The sequence below is a fragment of the Nyctereutes procyonoides genome, unplaced genomic scaffold (assembly GCF_905146905.1).
Source record: "Nyctereutes procyonoides isolate TBG_1078 unplaced genomic scaffold, NYPRO_anot_genome, whole genome shotgun sequence".
Lineage (NCBI taxonomy): Eukaryota > Metazoa > Chordata > Mammalia > Carnivora > Canidae > Nyctereutes > Nyctereutes procyonoides.
Genome location: NW_026575139.1, coordinates 41434118 through 41456585, shown reverse-complemented (window position 1 = coordinate 41456585; position 22468 = coordinate 41434118). Strand labels below are relative to the sequence as shown.

The window sequence follows — 22468 nt, the reverse complement described above, 5'->3', positions numbered from 1 at the left end:
TCTGTTTCTGTCTCTCTCTGTATCTCTCACGAATAAATAGTCTTTTAAAAAAAAGATTTTGTATAAAAGATTTTAAATAATAGGAGTGATAACATTTTTTCCTTTCCAGGCATATTTGGCAGGTGTTAATCTTTGGAGCAGTGAGTTCTTGAATGATTTGATCTCTTAAACAAACTTGGATTGTGTGGCGATCAAATCAGAATAGTTTTCGTGTTATTTTTCTTTTATGTGATCCTAAAACATCAAGCCTAAACCCCTGAGTTTCTGACCTTTACTCATTGTTATGGGCCGAGTTGCAAGCTGCTCCCCTTTTCACAAGTACCTGGGAATGTGACTGAATTTGGAGAGAGGGCTTTTAAAAAGGTGATTAAGGGGGTGCCTTGGTGGCTCTGTCGGTTAAGTGATTCTTGATCTCAGCTCAGGTCTTGATCTCAGGGCTGTGAATTCAAGCCTACTGTTGGGCTCCTCATTGCCTGTGGAGCCTACTTTCTAAAAAAGTGATTAAATTAAAAGAAGATAGAGTGGGCTCTAATCTAATCTAAATGGTATCTTTAGAAGAAAGAGGAATTTTGAACATAAGAGAAAGACACCAAAAGGCATGTGTATCCTGTGAGAACACAGTGAAAAGGAAGCCATCTGCAAGCCAAGGACTTAGGAAAAATGAAACAAAACCCACTGTCACCTTGATCTTGGACTTTTAGCCTCCAGAACTATGAAAAGTAACTTTTCTGTTGTTTAAGCCACACAATCTATGGTATTTTGTTATCAAAGTTCAAGCAAACTAACATGCTCATGGCCACATGTAGGAGTAGAGTGCCAATGTAAAGTATAGCAAGGTAACTATTTCTCTTTGCCCCAGTGCATTTTTGTGCAATGATGAAGTGTTGTGTATAGTTTCACATAGTCTAACACACATTTTCACACACATCTCACTGTAAAGAGATGGTAGAAACATGAAATCAAGATATAACAGATACTAATATTCCTATTCATACTGGCCTTATTCTTGATCACTATGTAGTTTCCCATCTGTCTGTGGCTATATTTTAATGTCATCTCTTCTGTTCTCTACCATTTTTCATTCTCTGGAACTAAGTTTTATAAATAAGTCTATTATAAATCAGAACCAGAGTAGTATCTGTGTGTATTCTCCTGTGTGTTTTTGTACAGTCATTCCAACCCAGCCTTATTCTCTGATAATATTATCTATACTCAGGCCTCTGTTCCAGACTGTCATATTTGCATTCAAGTTTTGAAGTTTTCTCTTTGCCAAAAATAAATTTTTTTTTAAAAAAGATTTTATTTATTTATTCATGAGAGAGACAGAGAGGCAGAGGGAAAAGCAGGCTCCACCCAGGGAGCCCGATGTGGGACTCTATCCCCTAACTGGGATCACGCCCTGAACGGAAGGCAGATGCTCAACCGTGAGCCACCCAGGTGTCCCATGTCAAAAATAAAATTTGTGTGCATCCTAGTGATGGCTGCCTTTATTGCTAACTTGATTGAATACATGGGAAACTTAAGTTTGCAAATTAATGAAAAGCTAAAGGAGCAATATAGGTTTCTCAAGTTTGCCAGGAGGTTAGGAGTTCTGTCAGTGTTTTTCATGCTGAAGCTCCGGGGTGTAGTCTAACACTTAAAGGAAGTTAAGTATTTAATAAGTGAATAGATTAATTTTAAGTAGGTTATCAAACTCAGGCATCCAAAATTGAAGCCATAACCCAAATTCTTTTTCTTCTCACAGACTTCTCAGTCTTCATTTATGACATTGTGAATAAGCTTACTGATGGGTGCCCCATGCATGTGTTCCTCATTTGCTCTCCTTCCTCTTTTCATAATGTGGTAGGTGAGAGCTTAGCCTTTGACTCCTGACTGTGCATATCCGGGCTCCTTGATGTACTTGTTGCAGCAAGTTTCTTAACTTCCCTCTGCTTTAGTTGTGTGTTTTTTCTAAATCTACAATTAGAGATAATAAGAGCATGCACTTCTTAGGTTTTTAGGGGGATTGTGAGTTTTGAACAGTGCTTGGCAGATAGAAAACATTTTTGAGTTAGAACTATTAATTTTCTTTTTTTTTTAAGATTTATTTATTTATTCATTAGAGAGAGAGACACAGGCAGAGAGAGAAGCAGGCTCCTCGCAGGGAGCCTGATGTGGGACTCGATCCCCGGACCCAGGGTCATGCCCTGAGCCAAAGGCAGAAGCTCTACCGCTGAGCCACCCAGGTGTCCCAAGAATTATTAATTTTCTAGAAGTGAAAACAGATTATTCTCATCTATTTTATCTCTAGGTCTACATTGCTTTCTTTCTTTTACTTTAAACAACAAAACTTTTGCCAATAAAGCTGGCATGATTTTCTTGGTAGTGGCAGTGTATTAGCACTACCCCTTTGGAGAGTAGTTGGGCAAGTTATACCCAGTTATAAAAATACACTCTGATTCAGGAATTCCACTTCTGGCAATCTTCTAAGGACATCCCCTTAAATGCAGAAGAGAGTGCGTCGGTGAAGTTTACGTTATAACCTCCATGGTTGGAGGGAGTAGTTTATTAAATTCTGACACACATTTATAATTGATGAATTTCAAGACCACGCTAATAACATGGAAAATAGTTGTGTTGAAAAGTTTAACATTTTATGTATGATTACAACCATATTAAGTAAATATATGCAGGAATTTCAGAGGGTAGGACTTATAAGAGGTCTTTTAACTCTCGACCTGTCAGATTCTGCATTTATGTAAAGCTGGTTCTGGAGGCGCAAGTTTACCTTTAATTGAGAGTTCTATGTACCTTGTTTGTAAAACATCATCTTTTCCTGTTTGGCTTTAGGAACCAGGTTTAGTCAAATTCTGCAGAATTGGATGGCCATGGGGGTGTGGTATAGAGGTGAAGACAGACCCTTTTTGTACTCGAGGAATAATTTTATGTGAGCTTTAAGATAAGAACATAAACCCCAGTATGTGATTTTTGTCTAATAATAAAACTGGGCTCCTTGGTGTGCCTAGTGTGTGTGTGTGTGTGTGTGTGTGTGTGTGTGTGTGTGTGTGTGTGTGAAAGAAATTTCTCACATTTACTTCTTGAGAATACTCATTTTTAATACCAAGATCTGGCTTTGGTAAGGTTAAAAAAAAAAAAAAACCAAGATCTAGAACAGCAGCTTTTTCTATTTTCTTTTTGACCATAAACCTCATTTCTTTACAAGCGGTAATTTTTAACAACGTGCATAGACTGCTACTTCAGTCTTGGTTCAACAGATCCTAGGGGAATGTGATAGAAGGAAGAGTAATTACTAAACAGCTGGGCACAGGACTGTGGCTTAGGCTTTATTTCTTTGGTAAATACCATGGGTCCTATTTCTGAAGTAATTCCTCCACCCCTTCTACCTCCCACCCAGGATTGCTGCCAATAGTCTTGCCAGATCTTTTGTCTGCATTGATACTGCAAACAGTTTCACTTGGTGTGTTAATATTTGTTACCCTGAATTTTTATGTTTTTGATTCCTTTTTTCTTTCCTGTGGAACAGTTACCCATAATGGGCCAGCCTGTGCCCAGCTGACTGTTACAGTACTTTGATCAAGACAAAGGCCCAACATGACGTGTTTGTATGTTGGCCCATTTGTGGTGTGGTGTTGCATTTACACTCTAGATTTTGTGCTCTTCTCTGATTGCTTATATGAAACATTATTTGGCATCTAATGGATTTTTGAACTGTTTGTGGCTGGCCTTAGAATCTTTAACATTTATTTCCTAGGAAAGCGACATCTTTATGTCCAAGTTATGTTTGGTCAAAGAGGATATATGTTAAAGCTCTGATGAGTTCTCTGAAAGTACTACATTACTTTCAAAGAAAGTACTGCCTTAAAAGTTCATATAAAATATATGTGGAAGAATGACTGGTTTCAAAGAAAAATAAAAGCATCAGGTCACTCAAGGAATAACATTTTGCTATGTGAGAGGGTAGAGATTTTCTTTTCCTTTGTTTTCTTTCAGAAATATTAGAATAGGAAAAATAATCAAGAGGGTTTTAACAGGAATGGTAAATATCTGAAAATCTGTGGATGCGAAATTTTCTCAGTAATGCTCAGTGTACTATTCAGTACAGTATCAGTGATTTGGGGGGGAATAATATTTGGCATTATGTCACAGGAACAATAGGAACTAACTTTGTAAATCCTTGACTGGATTAATGTAAACATAACACTTCACAACTGTTATTTAATAATTCAGAATAGCCTGATCAAGTGTTCTTCCCTCTAGCCTCCTCGGGAAAAAAAAAAAAGGATCCACATTCAGTGGATCACTAATTCAGTATTTTGCAATACTGTAAAAATGTTAGGTGTTGCTTCTTTTATGATCACAATAGAAGAGCAAAGTAGTGGCTACCCTTCCCAACTTGTAATACTCTTTTTAAGTATGTTTTAGATATTTTATTGTCCCATCAGGCCTATAATACACTTTTGTTTTGGGTAAGTTACCTTTGTTTGGTCTTTTTTTTTTTTTTTTTTTAAGATTTTATTTATTCATGAAGAAAGACACACAGAGAGAGGGAGACACATTAGGCAGAGGGAGAAGCAGGCTCCCTAAGGGGAGCCCTATGTGGGGTGGAACTCCGTCTCAGGACCCCAGGATCACATCCTGAGCTGAAGGCAGACCCTCAACTGCTGAGCCATCCAGGGGTCCCTTTGTTTGGTCTTTAATCATGATACACAATCTATATTAGATAACCATAAAGCAGGTATGTGTTATATTTAAATAATATTGTGAATTCTAAGAATGATGAAAACTGTGAGCGGTGAGTTCTGGAAAACTACATGTGCTTCCAAAGGCTAGTCTCTGTATTGCTCGATATCTTTTAATAGACAGTAAAGGAGTTTTTCATTAAATTGTGCACTGTTAACTATCCAGCCCTCCCAAGGCAAAGTTCAAAGGTCCCATGAAATGGCTTTAGAGAAGTTCCTTAAAAAAAGAGTGAACTTGCTCCCCCGAAAATGAAAGCCTCCCTCCTCCCCCAGTATTTTGGAGCTCCATTTGAGAATTACCGTCTTTTCTGGCTTAGTTCAGTTTTTTTTGTTTGTTTGGTAAAGGCACTCAGTGGGATTTGGATGCCTTCTGTCAGCATTTAGAGGCTTTGAAATGAAGTCCTTTCTTAGGCCTCCACCTGTATTCACAGCCTCCTGGTCTTGGCACTTTTTCTACTTTAACAGCCATGGAAGTAGTCTCTACGTACTTTTAGATTATATTGCTTCCTATGTGATATGGTATGTCCGCTTTAATTTATCACAGTTCTACGTAGAGGTTTTATGTGGCACTGAAGAAAAACTGACCCAATTTGAAAGATAAAAAGCTCTTTGAATAGATGCTGTCGGAATTAATTTTATTTGTGTCATAATTGGGCCTAGGTTCTAAAATATTTTTTGTTTTGTAGCAAGGAAAATAGGTCCAGGAGACTCTTATTAATTCTCATCTAATTCTCCCACTATTTAGCTGGGGGGCTTCTAGCTTTTCATTATAATAGCTCTTTTGCTTCATTTGCAAAAACAAAGATTTCATTATACATGCAGTATTCTGCTCGAGTTGCTAGTCATAAAAAAAGAGTGGTTTTAAGATGTTCTCTGGAAGCTTTTACATTTTATTTATGTATTTATTTAAATATATTATTTATTCACGAGAGACACAGAGACACGGGCAGAGGGAGAAGCAGGCTCCGTGCAGGGAGCCGATGTGGGACTTGATCCCGGGTCTCCAGGATCACGCCCTGGGCTGAAGGCAGACACTCAACTGCTGAGCCACCCGGGGATCCCCAGCTTTTACATTTTTAAAGAAACAATTTATTTACTATATAGTTTTATCCCCTTTAAAATTATCATGGGAATGGTCTTTCAAGGACTATTCTATTTTAATAGAGTCTGGCGTTTCTAAGTAGGCTCCATACCCAATGTAGGGCTTAAATTCACAACCCTGAGATCAAGAGTTGCAGGCTCTATGGGCTGAGCCAGCTAGGTCCTCCTCCTCTGGCCTTTTATAAAAGAAGAATGGCTCTTACTATTCATTCATTCATTCATTCATTCATTCATTCATTCATGACTATTTATTTATTTGAGAGGGAGAGAGAGACAGACTGCAGGTACATAGAGAGCGGGGCAGAGGAGGAGGGAGAAGGAGAGGGAGAATCTCAGACTCCTTGCTGAGTGTGGAGCATGATGCTGGGCTCAGTCTTCCCACCCCGAGATTGTGACCTGAGCCAGATGCTTCACAGACTTAGGCACCCAGGAACTCCCCGTGCTATTCTAATAAAAGTTGCCTCCTTTTTGGAGTGCATTCCTGTACCTTTAATGAAGCAGAAAGAAACTGAAAATGACTTATCTTCTAACCTGTTTTGATAGGCAAGGCCATAGACTGAGTGACAAGTTAGAAAACAGGCATCTGCCTTTGATTTTTAGGCTTCCTGATAGTGCAAGGAGAAATCTCATCCTTTTCCTACCCATCCTTTTTTTCTTTTTAAAATTCTTTGTACTTCTGGTTGGTGTTTTTTTTTTTTTTTTAATTGTATTTATTTATTTGACAGGGAGAGAGAAAAAGCACAAGCAGGGAGAGCAGGAGAGGGAGAAGCAGACTCCCTGCTGAGTAGGGAGCCTCATTCCACGGCTCCATCCCAGGACCCTGAAATCATGACCTGAGCTGAAGGCAGGCCACCTTCAGGTGCCTCCTTTCCCCCATTCTGACCCTGTGTTGCCATTGTCATTGATCAAATTTATCCCTCCACAGACTAGAGTTAGAGTAGACTCTTTCAACTTTGGGATTTATCCAAGCAGTTTTTTTTTTTTTTTCTTCTCTCTAAGCAAAGTTAAATTCTCTTCCATGGCTCCATTTTGGGATTGTACATGTTGTTTAAAGGTGAGAGTTTTTCTAGCTTTTTCAAGCTAAAAACAGAGAGGCTAAAAGGTATACTGACTGCAATTTTTTGAAGACAGAATTTCAACCTTCAGTGGAGGAAAATTGTTCAAGTTTTAATTGATTCATTGTTATATCTCACCTTATTCCTGGAAAGGATCAAGGTGACAGGTAACGTGACAGGTATTAAGGTGACAGGTGACAAAGACTTTCTCCTTCACAGTTACCCTTTGTGAAAGAGTTGTTAAGGTTCACTTTATCACCTTCCAGTCACTCCTTCACCATGAACTTCTGGCTCTGCCCTACTCACCCACTGTAGTTCTTTTTTTTTTTTTTTAAGATTTACTTATTTATTCATGAGAGACATAACACAGAGAGAGAAGGGGATGGGGGCAGAGACACAGGCAGAGGGAGAAGCAGGCTCCATGCAGGACTCAATCCCGGGTCTCCAGGATCACACTCGGGGCTGAAGGCGGCGCTAAACTGCTGAGCCACCCGGGCTGCCCCACCCACTGTAGTTCTTAACAGCAGGGTCACCAGGGATCTCATTTTCTTTTTCTTTTTTTTTTTTTTTCTGTTTTATTTTTCTTGGCCAACCTGTGTCAGTCTGCCTATTAGATATCTGTCTTGCATGCAGTACTTTTTAAAACCAGACCTACCTCTCTTCCCCCTGCTCCAAATCTGTTCAGCCACCTTTTTCACCATCTCACTAAAAGGTACTACCCTTCATCCAGTTGCTAAAGCCATAAGATGAGGACCTATCCTTTGACACCTCTCCCTCAACCTTTATTTATAAGGAGCAGCTAAAGTTCCTGTCTGTTGTTGCTTACTTAATCCATTTACTTGTTTCTCTGCTCACAGCATCTCAGCTAGACTGTTTCTCACTTACTTCAGTTTCATAAAGGCATCGTTTACTTTTGAACCCCTTAATACACTGTCTTCCTTTAGGGTTTTAGCTTAGGAAATCAGGGATTCTCTGACCTACACTCTCAAGACTAAGCTTGGTGCTGGTGGTTCCCTCACATCCCTTCATACACCCCTTCCTTCTGTGTGTTGTCCTCTCCTCCTGCATGGACTCTCCCAGCATCCATACTGTCTTTATAAACACACATCACATTTTATTGTAATTGGTTATTGACTTCTGTGTCTCCTTAAGGGCAATGAACTATGTCTTATTTGTAATTGCACCAGTAATATCCAGCCCAGAGTGTTTAGCAAATTTCTGATAATAGATAGTAAGAAATGGGCGATGGTTAGTATGAAAACAATTTTGAAGCTGTTATGCTAGTTTTATGGTTTTGATTGCTTTAAAATTTGCATCTTAAGTGCTATGATTAACCTTCATTTACCAGGTCCTATAGTAGTGGTTCTGTGCATCAGCTCCCAGAGTGTGAAATAAGGTAGGGGCAAAGCAGAAATGAAGCTGATAGGTTGGCTGGGTGGCCTCACTTTGCATTCCATTGATAAAGAGGTTAGGCTTTCCTATAGGTAACAGTAATGTAGCAGAGATAAGATAGCTGCTTAAACTAGGGCACTTATGACAGAAATGAAGAGGGAGCATTTTATTTTTTTATTTTTTTAGGAGGGAGCATTTTAGTGATTGGATATGGGTCAGGGAGGAGGAATCTATAAGCGACCCAACTTTCTGGCTTGACTGGCTAGGTACTTGGTGCTTTTGTTAACTAGTTGTGTCAATTTTTGAGATTCTTTCTGACATCCAGGTATGCCTGCAAGGCAGGCAATAAAATATGAAGTTTGGGAGAGCACACCATTGGAGAGTCATCGGTATGTGCTTGTTAAGAACTACAAGAGAGCACTTAAATATATAGCCTGAGTAATGATCTAGAAAAAGAAGGAACACTGAGGAAGACAGACATCTAAGGCTGGGGAAGAAGAGAAGAGAAGAAGAGAGAAAAAAAAAAAAACTGTCAAACTCAGGAGTTGGAGTTAAAGAGGAAATTTGGCAATAAAAAGGCTACTGGCTTTTTTTGTGCCTTAAAGAGAAAATAACAAGTAAGAAATTGGGTCTGTCTTTAACCAGCTGTTGAATAGATGCTTCAGGATGGACTAGTTGCTAGGCTTTTTGTTGAGCAGCTCTACCTCACCCCTCTTGGTGGCCCAGCACACTAGCCCAAATCCAGAACCCCACTGACATTCTTACATCAGATCTAGCACATGACCTTTAATCCCTTGGAAGCTAACTCTAAAGGTTAAAAACAGATTGCAGAAATTTGGGATCCAATCCCAGATTTTCTAATTCCTTGGGCCCGGGGATCTTAATTTTTTACAAGAATATTTCTGATTATCTAAGGAATAGTCATGTGTAGGTAGGTGCTAGAGCCCTTCATTTTGTTTAATTGCAAGAGAGCAGGACTTTATTATGGAGAACTTTAAAGTACAATTGTGATGAAGAGATTGGCAACCATGGAAACCTGGCTGGAGATTTCCACAGTGCCTTTGTTTGTGGGGGTGGGCTGGGTGTGGGCAGAGTGCCACCATCTGGTATAATCTGTTAGAGATCTCAAGTTTCCATCTTACAGGTTTTTGTGGCAGATGCCCCTGGTGCCCTGTATCATACCCTTGTGGTCTTCCATGGATTTCAACCCAAACTCAGATTTCCATAGTTTCTCACTCTAAGTCTTGCCAGCACTTTTCTGTTTTCTGCCTCAGGACCTTCAAGCCCAGTGCAGGAAGGAGGGAGGTTAATATCCTGGGCAACCTTTAAATTAGTAGGCGACAAGAACCCATCCCTAATCGTGCTTCCTTCAGCAATCCCCAGACTCATCCCCCACCCTCCAGCAGTCACCCCAATTGCATCGAATGACCTTACTGGCATTTCTCCTTCCCAGTTGTACCTTCCCTCACTTCTGTTCCCTGGGATCATCTCCTGTTTTAGTCCTCCTAAAACCCTGTCTACTAGCAACATGTCATTGAGCTGACTTTACAGGTTAATAAATGCAAAAAAAAAAAAAAAGCCTTCCATAATTACATTATTTTCTTCTTAATGTCCCTGCCTATCAATAATAGCACCTAAAATAATGTGTGGGGGAAGAAGGCGAAGAGAACATATTGCACAATGCAGAATGGCACACACATTGCTGAAGTTTAAATATATTCACAGGCACTCTGTAATGAGATCATTATGTGAGAATTTATTGGATTTTCCAGCAACTTCCATTTCTTTCATTTCACTTAGAGAAGGGTTGTAGAGAAGATGAAAAACCATATGAAAATATGAAAAAAAAGGAAATTGTTGACACAGTTAGCGATATATAAAGCCTCTTTTTATTCATTTATCTATTTTATTCATATATATTCATCTTGAAGAGTTCTCAGTGGGTCTTTTTGTAAATGATAGAAATGCTATAAAAATGCTATAGTGCAGGAAAGGGGGTACATCACAGATTTAGGATAGAAATTGCCAGAGATCATCAACAAACCAATCTGATCTATTTCAGGATTATCTTTGAAAAGATACTTTGTCTTAAATGCAAGATTTCTCTTCACCTAGCTAGAAGATATTCCTATTCCTGTTTCTTCTTTTAACTAAGCCTAGACTCAAGGAATTAAGAGTTGAAAGGTAAACAGACTTGTTCTGTATGGTCACTTTCATCCTTGACGATTAAAATTAGTATCTGAAAGCAATTATCATAGAGGTCGACACATAGCAAGCACTCACTAAATGTTATAAAGTGAATGATAAGGGAATACGCTGAGTTGCCGAATATGCGTGTCCTAGACTGGTGTCCACACAAGTGAGAATAGGGAAATTCTATGTGCTCAGACTTGTGGGGCTCTTGCCACCAACCCATGATCACAGATATTTATTTTTGTCTGTTGGTTTATTTTGCAGGAGACCAGGTATCCTGACAAAACATTTTTTTCTCTGTGTATAGTGTTCTGTGTAACAATAGTTATTTTATTGTAAAAATTGATGAGCTTATTAGATAATTTAGTATTCAGAGCCCTCTGTCAACGTTTGAAGTGAGATCCAGAGAGGAAGTGACTTGTCCAAGGTAAACCCAACTGAGTCTAGCTAATTAATGATAGAGCAAGGACTAAAACACACATCTCTCCATGTAATCATCTTTCTAATTTCTGAGATGGTTCCTGTCTCCTTTAGCCTTGGTCAGAGAACAAAACAGGACATTGTTTTTCTGAAATAGTTTAGAATAGTCTAAAATGATTTTTAGACCTAATAAGGATTATGGGTTCTGTATTTGATTTAAGGTATTTGGAGGAAATTTGACAGGAGCTTATACAAATAAATTATTTAGAAAATCAAAACTAGAAGGTCCTGGGTGGCTCAGCTGGTTGAGCATCTAAGTCTGGATTTCAGCTCAGGTCACGATCTCGGGGTCATGAGTTCAAGTCCTGCATCAGACTCCCCATTCTGTGTGAGTCTGCTTGAAATTCTCTTTGTTCTTTCCCCTGCTCACATATGTGTGCATATGCTCTCCTTCTATAAATAAATACATTCTTTTAAAAAATCAAGATTGGTAGATGGGCAAAGTATATAAGCAAACAGATGAAAAATAATAAACATCTAAAATACCCAACAGTAAGAAAAGCTTAGAAACCAGTACAACAGTTTGACAGATTGTTTGCAACCAATAAAATGCTAGCTCTGACGATTTACAAATAGGGTCTACTAGGGATTCGGGCCAGTTCTTTTTATCTTTTCCTTCTATACTGTACTTATTATTTGGAAGTTTTCAGTAAGTTACTTACTTTTTTCCCCCCCTAACATTTAAAGGACTAATTTTATGTATAAGATGTTAATAACTAAGGTCACTATCTGAAATTCACTTCTATTCAATCTCATTCACCAATTTATTTTCTGGCCTATTCACCATGGAAAATGGTTGTTTTGCCTTTTTTTTTCTTTTAAGTATTTATTTATTTATTTATTTATTTATTTATTTATTTATTTATTTATTTAAACACAAGCAGGGGGAGGGGCAGAGGCAGAAGCAGAAGCAGGGAGCCCAACACAGGGGACAATCCCAGGACCGTCCCCTACATGATGACCTGAGCCAGAGGCAGATGCTTAACCAACTGAGCCACCTAGGTGCCCTACTTATTATTATTATCAAGATTATTATTATTGATCTGTACATTAAAAACTAGCTGAAATGAGAGTTGGTATGGTAAAGATTTGATGTACTGACAATGTTTCTATTACTTGCTAGAACTGTCAGAGTATATGTTAAAAAACTTTTCTAAAAACAAAAGCACTATCTTAATCAAATATGTATTTCTTTCCTGTAGAGCCTCTGTTATGCACCTAAAGCCATACTGGAAACTCCAGAAGAAAGTGTCATCTCTGGAAATCAGCAAGGAAACTTTGAGAACTCCTATGACCCACCACGAAGTGAATGATGAAAAATGCAAAGCTAGCTACATGAAACCAAGTGTCTTTCCTTCACCCTCTCTTGGTAAAGCATCATCTCGAAAGCCTTTTGGGATTCTTTCTCCAAATGTTTTGTGCAGCATGAGTGGGAAGAGTCCTGTAGAGAGCAGCTTGAATGTTAAAACCAAGAAGAATGCACCATGTGCAACAATCCACCAGGGTGAAGAAGGGGAAGGGCCGCTTGATATCTGGGCTGTTGTGAAACCGGGAAATACCAAGGAGAAAATTGCATTCTTTGCAGCCCACCAGTGTAGCAATAGGATAGGATCTATGAAAATAAAAAGCTCCTGGGATATTGATGGGAGAGCTACTAAAAGAAGGAAAAAATCAGGGGATCTTAAAAAAGCCAAGATACAGTTAGAAAGGATGAGGGAAGTCAACAGCAGGTGCTACCAGCCTGAGCCCTTTGCGTGCGGCATTGAGCACTGTTCTGTGCATTATGTGAGTGACGGTGGCGATGGTGTCTATACCGGGAGGCCTCTGTCAGTCATACAGATGGTTGCCTTCCTTGAGCAAAGGGCCAGTGCCCTACTAGCTACTTGTACGAAAAACTGCACTAATTCACCGTCTGTGGTGAGGTTTCCTGGGCAGGCCAGAGGTGGGCTCTCAGCCTCCGAGCCCTTTTCTGCTCCAGGAGCTTGTGAAGAATCCACAGAAAGGGGAAATCCTGAGGTCGGTGAACCACAGAGTGAGCCAATCCGTGTCCTTGACATGGTAGCCAGGCTGGAGTCTGAGTGCCTGAAGCGGCAGAGCCAGCGTGAGCCTGGGAGCCTCTCGAGGAATAACAGCTTCCGTCGAAATGTGGGCCGGGTGTTGCTTGCAAATGGCACGCAGGCTAATGAAGGCAAAACAAACAAAGGTGCCCTGGAGGCACCAGACACTCAGGTGAATCCTGTGGGGTCTGTGTCTGCGGACCACAGTCTCTCAAGAGCTGACCATTGTTCTCCTAGGGAGAACGAGTCCTGGGACAGTGCTCCTCGGAGCTGTCCCCCATTGCCAGCCGGTGTGAATTTCCTCACAGACAGTGCAAAATTTGAGCCAGATCAGCAAACTGCTATGAAAAACGGCAATAGATACGACGTGGAAATGACCGAGGAACTTGCTGGGTCACCTTTTCCTCTTCGCACCTGCCCTCAAGCCATTGAATTGCCCACAGATGCTGTTGATTGTATGAGTAGAGAGCTCGCTCCGCTCACTAGCCAAAATCCTGATCAGAGAAGAAAGGAATCTTTGTGCATTAGTATCACTGTGTCCAAGGTAGAGCAAGGCCAGCCTTCTAGTTTAAAGTCCTGTGAAGACCCACTTCCAGGGATGTTGTTTTTTTTGCCACCGGGTCAACGCCAGTCGGACTGTTCCCAGTTGAGTGAAAGCACAAGGGAGTCTCCTGAGGCCAGGCAGCTTCAGGATGCTGCTGAGGGGGACAGTGCCTCTGAGGAGAAAAGCGTGTCAGCTGATGCGTTTGTCCCACCAGCCTCTCCTGTGGAAAGTACACTGCCGGTGCTCGAGGCATCCAGTTGGAAGAAGCAAGTGTCTCATGACTTTCTGGAGACAAGGTTTAAAATCCAGCAGCTTTTGGAGCCTCAGCAGTACATGGCTTTTCTGCCCCACCACCTCATGGTGAAAATCTTCAGGTTACTCCCCACCAAGAGCTTAGTGGCTCTTAAGTGTACCTGCTGCTATTTCAAGTTTATCATTGAATACTACAACATCAGGCCTGCAGACTCCCGCTGGGTGCGAGATCCGCGATATAGAGAGGACCCTTGCAAGCAGTGCAAGAAAAAATACGTGAAAGGGGATGTGTCCCTGTGCCGGTGGCACCCCAAGCCCTATTGCCAGGCATTGCCCTATGGGCCAGGATACTGGATGTGCTGCCACCGGTCTCAGAAGGGCTTCCCTGGCTGTAAGCTGGGGCTTCATGACAATCACTGGGTCCCTGCTTGCCACAGCTTTAACCGGGCGATCCATAAGAAAGCAAAGGGGACGGAAACTGAAGAGGAATACTAGAGTCTATGTGAGAGGTGACAAAAGGACTAATCCTTAAAATGGCAAAACACCACCTAGATCCACCATTCAAGTGAATGTTGCCCCTCAGAGCCATCACTGTAGGAGAATCTGTACTCCATCAGGACTGCCATTGCTCAGGCATTTTTTAAACTCTGGCTTTATGAGCTATACGAGGATATTGGTCTCATTGTTTATAGTGGCGCCTTCCATTTGGTCCAGGGTGGTGTCCCCACAGTTTGATTCGCTTGGCTGTGAATATGCCTGTTCTCCCAAATCAAATCCATCCTCAAAGGACAAAGACTTGCCACCAACAAGGACGTTCAGAAGAGTTCATTGCAGACTATGCAGGCAATCCCCAAAAAGGGGTTCCAGAAATGTTTTAAGCACTGGCACCATATTTGAAATAAGTGACTAGTGTCCTATGGAAAGAATAGCAGCACACTTGGATGAAAAGTATGCTTACAAAGGAAAAGTCAGGCACCTTACCTTTAGCCCTTGTATGCTTGATCTGTGAGATTGAAGTTTGTGGTTGGAGATGGATTTCATGCCCTGTGGTGTTTACAGTGTATATAATGGTTGTGTTTTCATAGGGCTATGAAAGTGCACATTAAACCCGAGCGCCTTTACCTTAGATGAGTGCTTTGGCCCCTCTGTAAATAACGCTATTGAATGCAGTTGTATATAGTGGACAGCAGACTGAACATAATCCCCACAATGCAGCTAGGATAGTGTTGCGGCTACAATTGTGTGGTATTTTTTTTCCTATTGTCTTGTCTTAAATTTGTACATCCTGTATAAAATATGAATGTTTCCCAAATAAACTATGAATGTTTCTTGTATAATATATAATGTTTCTGAGAAGAAACTCTAAATAGTTAAGAGGTTAACCTGTTGAAGATACCAAATAATGGTTTAACTGGACGACAACCTTAAAATTAGCATAGAGAACAATCCTTTGTTATATTTTAGTGATCCACCAAGAATGAGAGGATATTATATAGTCAGATAATAACATCCTTGTCTACTTTACTCTTTGTCTGGTTACGAATTTTTTTTTAACTTCAATAAAAACATGCATCTTAAATGGGACCTGAGTTTTGCATAATTTTTTCCTTACTGTTTTGAGGTAATTAATAGTGGAGAATTATGTGGTGAATTAAATCGCAAGAATTTAAATTTTGAGTCGTTAGAAGGGGGGAGAGAAAATTGTTTTTTTTTGCCACAGAAAAGAGACCATCTTAATCCTATGAGCTTACATTTTTGCAATACTTTAATGCTTATTTTGAATTTGTCGTCTGCCCAATACCTACCATGTCTCCTGTTGGAGGAGGTATTATCTAGGATGTTCTCACAGCATGTCTGAGCGTGACTAGCTAATGATTAAGAAGTCAGGATATATTCAAGTCTGTGGTCATGTAATGCTGGGTGGGGCTGGAAGGTACTGGCCCCCAAAAAGCTGCTGCAGAGGCTTACCTAAAAACTAGGTTGGTTTGAAATCAGGTACCCACCGAAACCCCTTGGAACCGGGGTCAGCCTCAGGCCGTGAAGAAGCATAACCGTTCCAGGGAGGAGCTGATGGGGAAGTGATGAGTGCAGGCTGCGGTGGCCCCGAAGGAGAGCAGAAGTAATTAGGTTGAGGAGGCGGCTGGGTCAGCCAAGCACAGTGGGACAGGGCTGGAGCCGGGTGGAGCCAGGGTCACCCGTGGCGGAGGTGGTGGGTGGCCATGGAGCGGCTTCCAACCTGGAATCTGCCTCCGGTTCCTCTGCCCCTTATCGTAGACACAGCTGCTGCTCCCTGGGCAGGCGGCATCCTAGCCCATCAGGCAATGGCCGTGAAGCCTCGGAGCCCACGAGGCCAGAGCCTGTGACAGTACAAGGATAGGCTGAGAAGAGCCCTCCATTCCTTCATGGTATCTGCACCGTCCTCACGACTTGCCCCAGTGGAGGGATGGCGGAAATGCTTTTCAGTTCGAGTGCCCTGGGCTGAGGCTTCCAGGGCTTTCCTCCTCCCCTGTGGTTTGCTTTAGACTGGCAGTCTCCGCATGCCTTCCCGATAGCTTTGTCATGGCTCATGATTTAGGATTAAAGCAGATCTGCACACACAGGATTTAGAGTACAGCTGGGCGGGTGGAAAGTGCCCAGAAAACACAGCTTGCTTTGTTACTAGCTGTCGCTTCTACATTTGCCCAGGCGGACGCACAGGATAAACGATTGTTTTAGTTGGTTTTCCCAAGGCAGCCATGCCGGATCTGGTTTTTGCGGGGGACACAAAGCTGTGACTCGGGCTGAGAGCAGAGGACCAGGTAAGAATGCCTCCGCCCCATCTTGGCATGTGATTCTTGGGGGCCTCAAATCACTGGCAACCCCTTGGAACATTGTGGCAGGACCCAGTACTGCCTGTGGGGATGAGAGAGGATTTCCGCAGGTGGCATCAGAGGGCACCCCCCTCCCTGGTCTGGATTTAGAGGAGTTAACTTTCCTCTTAGGGGAGAGACACTGTGCTCCAGAGCCCCCTAGTGCCACGCCTGGGAAAACCGCCACCTTAAATTCCTTGCAACAGCACAGCACTACCTGCTTTCCAGCGCTGCTGCGGAACTTGACTCACGAGAAAGGAAATAACCTTGCCGTGGGGACCCAAATAAAGAAAACCTCCACCTTTTGGCTTTTGTTCAGAGGCTTCAATGTGCCTGGCCTAGTTTTCCCAATCGTCAGGAAAAAATTAGAATGAGAGAAATCTGGGAGTCAGAGATCTCCCCCACCATCCTCTACCCAGTATGCAAGATGGAGATGAATTGGAAATAGCAAAGGAGCAAAGAGGGACCTTGAGCACCTGCGTTGTACTCAGGGCCTGATCCTGGAGACCCGGGATCAAGACCCACGTCGGGCTCCCTGCATGGAGCCTGCTCCTCCCTCTGCCTGTGTCTCTGCCTCTGTGTGTCTCTCATGAATAAAATCTTTTTAAAAAAATGTGAGGGGTGCTGGCACGTTCTGATGGCCCTAGGCTTTACTGTAATTTTCCACCTGAAGTATGAGAAACCTGAAGTGGGGAGGATTAAAGGGATCTAGGATTACAGCTGGTCTCTTGGGGGCACTCTTGATGAGGAATGTTCCCGCAGCAGCCCTGTGAGTTGTGCTGGGTTAACCATCAGTTGTGCATTTGGTGTGATCTGGGCTCTGTTGCCAGTGGCTCCCCTGACCGGAGGCTGCGCTGGGCCCCGTGGCTGCAGAAGGCTGTGGGCTGACACCTATGCTCCCTTCCTGGGCTCTGTCCAACTATCCCTTCTAACGTGGACTTGTCAGGGCCACCCTGCCTCCCTTTATGGACGGGCCTTGGAGACTTACTACATGGGTATTCCCAGGGGTTTTCCCAGCTTTCACTGCCTTCATTCTTCACTCAGCAGACTGGCTATTATCTCCTCCTCTGTCCTACAAAGAGATAGCCTGCCTGAAAACCAGAACGAAGCCCGTCATCCCCAAACTTCTTGCTGTCTACTGCAGACCATTCATCACAAGAGCTGACGTCACACAGCTCTTCCTGCCAGGTACCATGTTGCACTGAATTGCATTCTCTATGGTGCACATGGCTTAGCATTTGGGGAACCTGATCCTTTCCATGTTTTTCTTCTGGGTTCAAATAAGCTAGTGTTGCAATCTTTGTAAGTTGGTAAAAGTACCCCTGTGGGAAGGGTGCAGTCCCTTCTATTGATGTGCATGCTGTTCCTAAGTTTGTGGCCGTAGCTGGTGTTTGCATAACCTCATGGGAAGAGCAAACATCATTGTGGTCATGCTCCCTCCGGTGACTTCCAGTGTATTTATGCCTAAGCAAAACCAGTCAGGCAGCACCCCTATTCTAGGTGGCTCATTTGACCTTGGTGTTCTCTTAGAGGAGCAGAGCCACTTAGTGTTCCTAGCTGGGGAGTCCGGAACAGAGAGGTGATAGTCTCACCCCCCTGAAAGGCCCTCCCCATCCACTCTTAGAGAAGAGGCCTCAGTACAAACTTGTTTGGGGACCCTTTGTCTCAAATTCTTTGCAACAATGAAACACAGCAGATTAGGTTCTGAAGTTGGCATTTAGGAAGGAAAGGGCATACAGCTGAAATCACTCTTGGAGATCCTTTGTGTCCACCCCCCGGCAGAGAATCATCTGTACCAAGGACAGTGGTGAGACCTGTGTAAGGCTTGAAGGAGGAGGTGCTCTTGCTGAGGGATGTGTGCACAGCAGAAACAGACTTGACGAATGGCACATCCCATCTCCTAATTAGGGCAGTATCACCTGTGCTGCTTAATATACTTCTGTCCCTTACTCCCCCATATCAAACAGTTGATTTACAAACTGGCATCTTCAGATGTCTGTTGCACGGTATGAAGAGTACGATGCAGTTCACAAATGTAATTCAAAAGTTGCCCATTGGTAAGATGTAGAGCAAAGTCGTATTTGTGTCTGTTTCCATCTGTTATGAGGTTAGATGTCCTATTGGCACAACTGCACGTTTGCAGTCAAGAGGGAGTAGGGGTGGAGCCAGGCCCAGGCCAACGCCTTCCCCACAGGGACTCAGCTGTTGGCCTTCAGTCTGCTCTTCCACATTAAAGCCTCCTTTACGTAGGTGGTTGAGCAGGATGCTCCCGCAGGGTGTGTAGCCTGCCAGGAACAGTTTTCATTTCAGCCCTGACACCTAAGTAGAGACAGATGGTGGTGAGGTGGCCCCCATATGTGGCTGGGACCTCTCCCATTATCTCTTTTCCATGGCTTGTAGTCGTGGCTTAAGGTCCCTCCATTTGTTCAGGTCTCTACTCTGCAGAGGTTCTTCATTGCACAAGGTCTCACTAGGAAACGGGCACACCCAAAATGACCAAATTCAAGGAGGATTTATTATAAGGGTGTAGGTAAAGGGGCAAGCCTTCCTCAGTATTTTTGTGGCTCAAGGCAAGAATACAAGTATGACCCTTCTGCAGGCCCTCTTCTCTGTCCCCCCCCAATCTTAGTTTACATATTGATTACATGTCAAAATAATATTTTTGGATATCTTGAATATAAAAATTTTACCTGGGATCCCTGGGTGGCGCAGGGGTTTGGCGCCTGCCTTTGGCCCAGAGCGCAATCCTGGAGACCCGGGATCGAATCCCACGTTGGGCTCCCGGTGCATGGAGCCTGCTTCTCCCTCTGCCTATGTCTCTGCCTCTCTCTCTCTGTGACTATCATAAATAAAAAATTAAAAAAAAATTACCTATTTTTACTTTTTAAAAAAATTTATTCATGAGAGACACAGGGCAGAGACATAGGCAGAAGGTGAAGCAGGCTCACCCACAGGAAGCCTAACGTGACTTGATCACAGGACCCCAGGATCATGACCTGAGCCGAAGGCAGACACTCAACCTCTGAGCCACCCAGGCATCACCTATTTTTAATGAGACTAACAAAATTTAGTCAAATGTGCAGATTGCAATTCTATTATTTCCACTGGACAGTGCTGTCTCTGATTCAGTGGTGCCCAAGATCCTTTTTTTTAAAGATTTTATTTATTTATTCATGAGAGACAGACACACACAGGCAGGGGGAGAAGCAGGCTCCATGCAGGGAGCCAGATGTGGGACTGGATCCCGGGACTCCAGGATCACGCCCTGGGCCGGAGGCAGGCGCCAAACCGCTGAGCCACCCAGGGATTCCTCCCACCCCGCTTTTTTTTTTTTTTAACAGACTTTTATAATCCCATCTTTTAAAAAAATTTAATTACTGGAGTATAGTTGACAATGTTCTATTAGTTTCAGGTGTGCAACATAGGGATTCAGCAATTCTGTACATTACTCAGTATTCACCACAGGTAAGTATAGTTACCATTTGTCACAATGTGTCATAGTATTATCCCTATGCTGTACTATTTCTGTGACTTAATTTTCTAAGTAAGCTCTATACCCAATATGGGGCTTGAATTCAGGACCCCATGTGAGTCATATGCTTTACTGTGTCAGCAAGCCAGGTACCCCGTGGATTTTGAACTGGGAATACCTCTTAATCACCTTCACCTGTCTTACCCATCTCCCCTACCCCTGTCAACCATCAGTTCCCTGTATTTATGAATGGCCATTTTTTTCACATTCCACATATAAGCAAAATAATGGTATTTGTCTTTCTCTGAATTATTTCACTTAACATAATACCCTCTAGGTCCATCCATATTGTCACAAAAGGCAAAATGATCTTTTTTATGGCCGAGTAACAGTCCATCGTGTGTGTATATATATACACACACACATACCCACATACCGTATCTTCTTTATTCATCTATCGATGGACATTTGGGTTGCTTCTGTATGTTGGCTATGGTAAATAACACTGCCATAAATATAGGGTGCATATATCTTTTTAAATTAGTGGGTTTTTTTTTCCCCCTTGGGTACTCAGTAGCAGAATTACTGGATCATAGGGTATTTCTAATTTTACCTTTTGAGGAATCTCCATACTGTTTTCCACAGTGGTTGTACCAATTTACATTCCTGTTTGAAACAGTGCTTGAGAGTTCCCTTTTCTCCACACCAGCACTTGATTTCTTATCTTTTTGATGACTGATGTCTCACTGTGGTTTTGATTTGCATTTCCTGGAGATTAGTCACGTTGAGCATTTTTTCATGTGTCTATGGTCATTTGTCTTAAGATTTTAAGTAATCTCTACACCCAGTGTGGGAAACTCATAACCCCGAGATCAAGAGTTTGCATGCTCCACTGACTGAGCCAGCCAGGCACCCTTCTATTTTCTTTAGAAAAATGTCTCTTCAGGTTAAGACCTGGATTGGGGTTTTTTTGGTGAGTTGTGTATATAAACACACACATATGATCTTAACCCCTTATTGGATATATCATTTGTAAATATAATCTCCAGAAAGTTGCCTTTATGTTTGTTAGTGGTTCCCTTTGCTATGCAAAAGCAATTATTTTGGTGTAGTAACAAAATTCCATACCGTGTATGTGTTCTTTTAGGAAGTTTTATGGTTTCAAGTCTTACATTTAGGTCTTGACTCCATTTTGAGTTTGTGTGTACATAAGAAAGTGGTCTAGTTTCAGTAGCTATTCAGTTTTCCCATTTAGACAGTCTTTTCTCCATTGTATATTCCTGCCTCCTTTGTAACGTAAATTGACCATGTAAGTGTGGGTCTATTTCTGGGCTCTCCATTCCGTTCCATTGATCTATTTGTCTTATGTGCCAGTACCATACTGTTTGATCACTACAGCATTGTAGCATATCTTGAAATCTGGATTTATGATACCTCCAGCTTTGTTCTTCGTTCTCAAGACTGCTTTGGCTTTTTGGGGTCTTTCATGATCCATACAAATTTTAGGATTATTTGTTCTTTTTTCACCAGATCCTTGGATTGTGCACTGGTGGTGGCTTTCTCTCATTGAGCATTTCGTAGCTGAAGTTTGGATGATTTACTGAAAGCCCATGACCTTTTGTTGGCATTCTTTTTGATGACCACCCAACCACTAAGGCAGTTATCCTTAGTGCTTCCCATCTGCTTCACCCTGATTCCTGCATCAGCCATGATGTAACTCAGGGGCTGGGAATCTGAGTATGCACTAGACAGGAGCATGCTTTTACCTAGGGAGGTTGAAGAGCACTGAAACACATGTTCTATTTGGGAAACTTTCCCTTTCCTTGCCGGTTTTCCTCCTGCTGCTGGGTGGCTTTCTGCAGCCAATGGTTTTCCTGTAATCACTCTTGGTATCCTCATCAACCTGCAAGTGACCCTCTCTATAATCTAACCTGAAAGGGGACTGGGGGCAGGGGGCGTGGTTGTGTGTGTGTGATTCTCCAAAATCACTTGGTTTTCCTCTCAATAGATCCACTCTAACTCTGATACTTCACTTTCTTTCTTGTCCTGAAGAGAGTCTGGGCAGGTTCCAAATGGGCAACCTCGAGGTCCCCATCCCTTCCTCCCCATGCTGCTGCTATGATACACCAAGTCACTGTAGTGCACATGCATCATATGATGGCTACAAAAGAAAAATGCATCTTTAGAGAAAGTATGTAAGTGGTTAGTAACTAGTTTTTTCTCAGCTTACCAGATACCAGAGATGAACCATTACTAATACCACCATGAGCTCTACAATTTTTAGGATTACCAGATATTTTTCCTTACCTAGCAAAAAAAAATTTTTTTTTTTTA

At 42.2% G+C, this 22468-nt stretch overlaps 2 protein-coding genes across 4 annotated transcripts in view; one reads left to right on the top strand and one right to left on the bottom strand.

Moving 5' to 3' along the window:
* FBXO34 (F-box protein 34) overlaps nucleotides 1-15397 on the top strand; it is an 81056-nt gene extending 65659 nt beyond the window's left edge. For 2 of the 3 annotated variants that reach the window (XM_055303848.1, XM_055303850.1), the window contains exon 2: nucleotides 12163-15397. In XM_055303848.1, coding sequence (XP_055159823.1) covers nucleotides 12173-14308 — 2136 coding nt within the window. In that variant the 5' untranslated portion in view covers nucleotides 12163-12172 and the 3' untranslated portion in view covers nucleotides 14309-15397. Of the gene's footprint in view, nucleotides 1-8883; nucleotides 8905-12162 lie in introns of those variants that run through there. The other variant, XM_055303849.1, reaches the window with a different exon arrangement.
* The window catches only part of ATG14 (autophagy related 14), a 74791-nt gene that overhangs the window by 17922 nt on the left and 34401 nt on the right, over nucleotides 1-22468 (bottom strand). The window lies entirely within an intron of this gene.